The 8,895-nt window shown below is 34.4% G+C and overlaps 1 protein-coding gene across 1 annotated transcript in view; it reads right to left on the reverse strand.

The window, feature by feature from the left end:
- VPS8 (VPS8, CORVET complex subunit) overlaps window positions 1-8,895 on the reverse strand; it is a 255,708-nt gene that overhangs the window by 233,940 nt on the left and 12,873 nt on the right. Inside the window, exons 2-4 of the mRNA XM_011383477.2 lie at window positions 7,718-7,962; window positions 6,740-6,808; window positions 1,169-1,299 (exon numbers count right to left, since the gene is read on the reverse strand). Of these exons, the coding sequence (XP_011381779.1) occupies window positions 1,169-1,299; window positions 6,740-6,808; window positions 7,718-7,870 (353 nt within the window). The 5' untranslated portion in view covers window positions 7,871-7,962. The remainder of the gene's footprint in view (window positions 1-1,168; window positions 1,300-6,739; window positions 6,809-7,717; window positions 7,963-8,895) is intronic.

The raw sequence follows: 8,895 nt of genomic DNA on the forward strand, positions 1-8,895 counted from the left end.
CCTGCATGAAATAAGTCAGACACAGAAAGATAAATACTGTATGATCTCAAATGTGTAATTTAAAAAAGCCAAACTCATAGAAACAAAGAGTAGAACAGCTGCCACAGACTGAGGAGTGGGGAAATGCAGAGATGCTAGTCAAAGGGCACACACTTCCAGTTATAAGATGAATAAGTTCTGGGGATCTGATGTACAGCGTGATGACTATAGCTAACAATACTGTATTATATACTTGAAAATTACTAAAAAAGTAGATCTTAAACGTTCTCATCACAAAAGAAATGGCAATTATGTGAGGTGATGAGGTGTTAACTAACCCTATTGTGGTCATCATTTCACAATATATATGTATATCAAAGAATCACAGTATACCTTAAATCTACACGATGTCAATTATATCTCAATATAGCTGAAAAAAAATCTTTAAGTTATCTATTTGTAGGAAATAGTGACAAACAAATTAATATATCCAGCAATGGCCCCTGCACCATAAGAGGTAACAACCTAAAAGAAGAAAGCACTGATACAGGCAAACTTTAAGAAGAGAGGAAAAATACAAAGACAACTTTATCAACATTGAAGTTACATATGAATTCAATAAAGTATTTACATTATGCTTCCTCCACTTCTCTTTCCTTTTCATGTGCTCTCCAAGAATTTGGAAGGTGAAAAGCAGCCAAAATGAACTTATTTAGGGTTAGAAGTCCTCTTCCCAAATCTTTAATCATCTTTTTGACTCTCCTCTGAACCCATTCCAATGGAATGAAGGAATGCTGGAGCTGACCTTAGAGAGTTGGAAGAAGCGGGTGAGGAGTGCAGGGAATAGAAGGGTGGTGAAGTAAACCAAGCTCCACGTTTCCACCATAGACACTGTGCCAGGTTTAATCTGTGCTCCCTCCAAGGGCTCTACTGCTTCTAGAAGTCCCTGGCTGTTATTAAGGCTCCCTATTGGGAGTGCAGAAGACACTGGTTATGACATACACCTTTCTATCCTCTCCCCTCACCAGTGCCAAAATTTTTATAGTCTAATAAGCATATTATTTCTATCCGAGTGGGCCTTCTACTTTCTATGAAGGGCTTCAGCAGACCATATTGTACTATAAAGAGATATTTACATTTTAAAAGATCGAATATTTCACGTGCAAGATTAAAATGAATACATACTTACCTCTTTAAGTTAGTCCTGTCGCCACTATCTGAGCTTGCCACAGATGAAGTATCGTAGGAGTGAGAATCAATAGTATCAATGTTTAACAAAGTAGGATCCTCGAGAACAAAAGACTCTTCTTCATCATCAGTCTAAATTGGAAGAATATGGATCGATAAATTTAAAAATTCCAAATACTCTACAAGTCAGACAGGCATTAATGGGTTTCTGCAAAACATTCACAGGCTTATTTCTGCTTTTCACCTCTTTTCCATGTATTGTTACTAACCAAAATAGTTACTAACTATTCCTTTGTTGTAGAAGAAGTGGGAGAAGTTATGCAGATAATTGTTAGCTACAGAATATTTCTTAAAATTCAAATCTGTATAGATGCTTTACTAGTTAACTAATAGCCAATGGCTAATTAGAAGAAAACTAACACCACCTGACTATATAAATAGTATATCGTGAGAAATATGACAAGCAGATAGAAGAAAGGCATTCTGGGTTGTGCAACAGCATGTGCAAACTCAGTGATTTCACAATATGTATTTTGCCCATGGAAAAAAAAGTAGTAGACCAAAATGAATGGAGTATATGAATAGGAGCTGGAGGTGATCCTAGAAAGATAAGCTGGGGCCCAAGTTATAAAAAGCCTTATATTCCATTAAGCTAGGTGACAGCAGGGACCATATCTATCTTGTCCATCACTGTACCCTTAGTGCCTAGCACAATGCCTGACATATAATTAGCACTCACTTATTTAATGAATGAGTGTACTATATAGTAGGCAGTAAAAAGACAACTGAGATTTTTAAGTGGATACACATAATGGGAACTATGTTTTAGTGAGATAAATGGGGCAGTGTGAAGATGGATGAGAGTAAAGGGGAAGACTGAGGCAGGGAAGTTATTAAGAACCAGTAAGAAGGCTACTGTAATGTCAAGAAAAGACAGGAAAGTTCAGCCTAGGAATGCAACAGAAGAGGTCAAGAGAAGGAATTATTAAAGAGACATTACTGAGTTAAAATCCTAAGTCCCTGGTTACCATTTAAATGGAGGGATTAAGGGAGAAGTCAAAGAAGATTCCAAGATTTCTAGCTTGAGCAGATAAGCAAAAGGTGATACTATTAATTGAGATAAGAAAACAAATAAAGCAGAATGAGGAGTTTAGCCTTGAACAAATGGATTCTGAGTAAGACATTAAAGAAAAATGTTCTGATCATACCTTCTCTGGACTACCTTCTGCCTGACTATTTCCATCAATGTTCTTAAGAGAGCAGTCCATCTCTACTTTCTCCACCCATTACTAGCTACTGAGCACTATCTTTGCTGAAACTACGAGCCAAATCCATTGGGTTATTTTCAGTTAGCATGTTCTTGTCCTCTATGCATCATTTAACACTACTAACCACTTGCTATTCTTGAAACTTACTGTTTCCATGGTTTCTAGTACCTCTCTTTTTCCCGCACTCCTCCAACTTATATGGCCTCTTCTATCAGTCATGTTCTTTACTTTTCCTCAGCTCAACCTTTAAATGATTCTGTTCTCCAGGATTATACTCTTAGCTCCTTTCTCTTCCTACTTCACACACTTCCTATATGAACAAGCTAATCTATACCTATAGCTTCAAGTACCTTGTCATGCTAATGACTCCAAAAGCTGTATCTTCAGTATCAACATTGCTCTTGAGGTTTAGGCCCATATTTCCAACTGCTTTTCAGATAGCTACACACACACAAGTCTGCTAAGAACAGGGTTAGGATTAGCAAGGAGGTATCATGTTATTTGAGAGAGCTGTACAAGACTGGAATAACTGCTGAAAGGAAAGGAAATAATTCAGAAATAAGAACTGTAGCACAAATGTCTTAAACAAGAAGTCGATCAGAATCTTATTTGACTTTCTTAAGCAGCCTGGGGACATAAAGAAAACAGATCAGCTAAGTTAAGCCAGGGTTGAGAGCTTACAAGAATAAGTCAAAGGAAAAGTGAAGGAAAGAAGAGAACCGAGGTATCAATAAGGCTGAATTTAAAATTACTAGCTATACAGCAGAGGTATCAATTCTCCCAAAATGATGTGTAAACTCTACACAATCTATTACATTTCAGCTGGTGTGTATGTGTGTAAACTAATAAAGTGATTCTAAACTTACATGGAAACACAAAAGACCAAGAATTAGGAAGGCATTCTTAAAGAGCAACAACAAAGCGGGAATACTGAAACTAGCAGATATTGAGATCTATTATATAGATTCAAACATTAGAATGTGATATGGGCAAGTACAGAAAGAGTAATGGGCTCAAACCTACATATATGATTACCTGATTTAAAACAAAGTGACACCTCTTTTCAGTAAATGGTGTTGCTCATACTTCACACCATTATAGATGAGTTACAGATCTGGCTATGAAAGGTAGACCAATAAAGATTTTTTTAACTATAAGAGTATCATCATGACCTTGGAATCTGCAAAATTTTTTTCTTAAACACACACACAAAAACTAACATAATGGAAAAACCTAATAAGCTGAACTACATTAAGAACTTCCGATCATCAAAAGAAACCATTAATAGGTGAAAAAGTTACCCAGAGAATGGAAAAAGATATTTGCAATACAAATATCTAATAAAGAGCTTATATCTATCATACATAAAGAGTTCCCATAATAGGTTAACAAAACACAGTGGAAAAGTGGGCAAAAACATAAAAAGGCAATTCACAAAAGAGATATCCAAATGGCCAAAATATATGCCAAGGTACCCAATCTCATCAGTCTTGAGGTAAATTCAGATGAAAACTATGATGTGATTCCACTATAAGAAGGAATAAGTGAAAAAGAGAAAAATTCAAAAGTTGATGAGGTTACGGTAACCAAAACCCCACATATTGCTGCTGGAAGTATATATTGTTAACGACTACTTTGAAAAACCCGTGGCAGTATCTACGAAAGCTCAACATACCCATATCTAATGACCCAGCAATTCTACTCCTAGGTTTACACCCACAAAAATGTGTAAATGTGTGTATGTACATGTATGTATGTGTATACATAGATCGTATACGCATGAATAAGAATATTCACAGCAGCATTTTTCACAGTAGCCAGAAATTGGAAATTACACAAACATCCACTAACAGTAAAATGAATAAATAATAGTATATAAAGAATTTTATACAGCAATGAGAATGAACAATTATATGCAAAATATAAATTAACCTAAAGGGAAATAAGTCAGACACCCAAAAGCACTTACTGTATTATTCCATTTGTATGAAGTTCCAAGCAGACAAGCTAATCAATGCCAGTGAGTTAGGATAGTGATTATCCTGGGGTTCTATAAGGTAGGGGCAAAAAGAAGCTTCTCGGATGCTAGTAATGTTTTATTTCTTCATCTGGATTCTGGTTACACAGGGCATTCAGTTTGTGAAAATTCACCAAGCTGTACACTTATGATTTGTGCACTTTTCCTATATGAATGTTATACTTCAATAAAAAGTTCAAAAGAAATTTCTGACTGCAAAATGCAACAATTAGATTGAAGTGAAGCCAGGACTACTCAGAGACTGGGAGACCAGGAACGATCAAGAGACTTGGTTTTGATGAGGTCAAAGATCAGGTTTAATGGAAGTAAGGGAATGAGGGGGAGGTTGTTAGGGCTGGAGAATGGAATTTCAAAATTAAAAACCTCAGAGATAACAGTTTCAAAGGATGACAAGGCCTAGCAACATTATTTCATGCTCTAAGTTCTGAGATTTAAAAAGTCTCAGTGTTCTCTACCTTTCCATTCTGTAAACTATCTGGGATATCTCTTCTCAGCCTCTCTTCAGGTTGATATTAATGAACATTATAGAATATTTGCACCCATATATCCTGGAGCAAGTGCTTATTTACACTTTCTACTTCTGCCCTTTCTATTTTTTCTTTTTAAAAAATCATTTTCTTTAATACCTTTTCCTCCTTACAGTCTGCATAATGTTCCACAACTTAAATTACTTTTACTTTCACTTTTTCACCTGCTTAGCTCCCTTGAAGTGTGAAGGCTGGCCAATTTCCAGTCTCATTTTTCTCTCAAAGTCAGAGGCAGTCATACAGCACTTTATAATCCCAGTATCTAACACTGTGACCCAAATACACGAGGCACCCAAATTACAACTGAGGATAACAGCGTTATCTTCTCAGTGAACCACTAATGATTGTACTGTTACTAGTAGATAAATTGTACAAAGATGGTTTTCCTTCATTATGAACTACAGTCTCATTCATATAAGCCTTATTTTCTTAGCCATTATTATATAAATATGTACAAATAGGGCTTTGTACACAATCCTCTAAGGTTATTTTTATTTCACACTTAATAAAGTAATTGAAATGAGATGTGATTAATACCATAACAAAATTGACTAAAATGAACCTCTTCATCTCTAAATGAAAGATTTCCTCAATATTAGAAAGCAATAAATAAATATCACTGTAACGGGCTATTCTTTCATTGACCAAAACCTATTTTGTCAAAATTTTAAATGCTTAAGTCTTAACACAGATCATACACTTTTGAAATTAAAATATATTCAAAGTAATGGCAACATCAACTAATATAAAAAATAGGAATAAAAGTCATGCAAGAAAAATGAAAGTAATAACTCAGAGAAAGTAGTCTGCATTCTGTAGAGTGTTGACTATGACCCTGAAAGTAGTGTAGGTAAAGAAGTAATAACAAATGAGGCCCAGCTCACTCAGAGCTGCAGGATCAGTGGGCATTTCTGTTGGGGAACCTTTGCATCACTACCTTTTAAAATATACAACCATGGATCTGAAACAGATTTATACATTAAAAAATCTTTCTCAAATTAAAAGCTAAAACCTCTAAAGGGAGTCTTAAGCAAGTTTTTAAGAGATCAAGAAGACTGAGTGGAAGAATTGTCAGCAGATGCAGGGTACATAAAAACCGACATACTTTATCAACATGTACTTCCACAGAGTTCTTTTATAAAGCCTTTACGATTGCTAATTCAGAAAAGAATAACATCATTTTATGGCACTCATAAGATAAATTATGGAGGGTTTGTTTTCTTTACATTACAAGACTGCAGATGCTTTTTCGTGTCAGAAGACGAGCTATTTGAATATCTCTGGTAGAGACGACTTTATCAAAACAATACAAATCTCAAAAGTGACATGAATTTAGTATTTCAACTCACTTAATAAAACATTTTTTTTTTTTAATCCACCAAGTATGAGGCGTTGTACTGGGCACAGAGATGAACAAGACATGGCCTCTGCCCCTGAGAGGCTCACAATCTAGATTTGTACTGTCAGGAAGAACTTTCTACAACCACAGAAATATTCTGTGTCTACACTGTTCATTATAGTCACCACTAGCCATGTGTGGACTCTGAAATGTGCCTTATACAACTGAGGAATTGAATTTTTCATTTTTGTTTAATTGTAATTAGTTTAAGTTTAAATTGTCACATGTGGCTAGTGGCTCCCATATTGAACAGTGTAGCTCTTGATACATACACTATAATTAACCCAGAAATATTAAAATCAATGCCGTAAAATTATATTGATCATTAATATACACTTACCTCATTTAGTATGCTTTCCAGTGTTGGAGGAGTATCAACTTGAGGAATATCAAACTCCTTGTCATCAATCTAAATATATAAAATAAATTAATGCTCACATAATAATGTTTTCTCTCTTATAATTGGGAGGGTGTTTTAATTGATTAGAACAATTATCAATTAAGAAACAAACATATCACCAAACTGTTCACATAGAAAGACAACTCAATAAAAATCCATGGTAATAAGAATCGGTCAAAAGACTATAGAATCTTTTCCTTTCCTATCCACATATACTGTAATTAACAAGGACACATATTAATTGACTGCACCATCCTGACAGCCCTTTCCAGACGCTTCTGTTGAAGGACTTTGGCATCTGCTTTCTTAGACATGATAAAACAACATGTTTTATGACAAGCCCTAATTTTCTAAGTTTTGACATAAGCCATAAGCAATATACAAAGGTCTGACACTGCCTTTCTTAGTTATTTCATAAATTATGGTGAGAATAATTAGGTCAACAATTTGTCATAAATATTCTCATGGTCACCAAATATATCATTAAATATTCTCATGGTCACCAAATATATCATTAAATATTCTCATGGTCACCAAATATATCATTAAATATTCTCATGGTCACAAGAACCTATTAATTACAAATCAATGGTAAAAAAAAAAAAAAATCACTGCGCAAGAATTCTAAACCTACCACTAGTTCTATGATCTTGAGAAGTCATTTAACGTTGCTGCACTTCAGTTTCTTCCTTTATAAAATAGATTATCAGTGTTGTGAAGCTCAAATGAGAACATGCATGTAAGTGGTTCAGAAATTGAAGTGAACTATACAAATGAAGTGCTATTATCTTATAAAACTGTACATAGACTCCTATTAATCCATACAAAAATGATAGATTTGGAGTCTTTGAGTCATGAAGTATACTCTAGCCAACATTTTGGTTAAACAATATCACTTGACAGAAGCTGAATTTTTACCAGATCAGTTTTGAATTCCAATTCCTTGTCCAGATCTATGTAAGAGAACTTTGAAAGTGAAGCTTCTAGATTGAAAGACTTATTCAGTTCTTCTTCAGTAGTCTTGGCACAGAGGCTCTGTTCCACATTTTCATGGTCTGGTTCATTTTCCATATTTACTTTTAATAATTGTATTCTGTTGATCCAAGTAAGTTTTTGTTTGTTTTGTTCTGAGTCTTAGATCACAATGACCTGAATGATGATCTCTTTTCAAAAAAGAAAAAAAATATGTCATTTAGATTTCCTCAACTGGACATTCTGAAGACTTACTTGGTCAGACTTACATGGAAATTCAATCATCTGACTATAGGCAAAAAGAAAACAATACTAAGGTATGGTGTATGATATGAGGGAGGGTTTCTATGGGAGCACAAAGGAGGAACATCTAACTCAGAAATCTAGGAAGTGACTCATCACCAAAAGTCATAAGTCTAGTGATAGTGATAAACGAGATAAACTCAGTCACTAGACCTGGTAGTAACTAGACTTATGTACCTAAGAGCATGAATGGTAAATTGGTGGCAAAAGCTGCAATTAACCTTTACCTCACATTCCCAAACCTTAGAGTCGATCTCCAGGTCCCCTGCAGATAAGCATAGACCAATTTTGTCATTGGTATCCATATAGGGCCACAGATCTCTCAGGAAGCCTTGTGTAGACACAGAATGGATAGCTAGTCATTTAATAGGAAACTAGCAAAACTAAAAATTCAGATCTATTACGGTAAACAAAAATGATGCCATGATAAAATAATTTCATAGTTAACTAGAGATTTATAGAAAGAAAGCTAGTCATAAACATGGACATTTTCAAGGAAAACAGAAATACTCAAAAAAATATGCAATTTTTTGTAGATTTCACAGCTCTAAATAATACAATGCTATATCAAAAAAATTTAGTTTACTTACACAATTTCTAGAAAACTAAAAACATATTCAGGAATAATAAGTTTATTGATTAAATTTACTCTTAAATGTTTTTAGTTTGTGTTATAATTAGGCTTCAAGTGACCAAACTTTAAAAAGTCTATCACTTAGCTCTGCCTGTTTAAAGAAGCTAAATATGAAAATATAAACAATGCCATAGTAATAATGACAATAAAAACAAAGGTCATTTTGTTTTCTAGATGATGTTTTCCA

The sequence above is a fragment of the Pteropus vampyrus genome, unplaced genomic scaffold, assembly GCF_000151845.1.
Source record: "Pteropus vampyrus isolate Shadow unplaced genomic scaffold, Pvam_2.0 Scaffold14, whole genome shotgun sequence".
Lineage (NCBI taxonomy): Eukaryota > Metazoa > Chordata > Mammalia > Chiroptera > Pteropodidae > Pteropus > Pteropus vampyrus.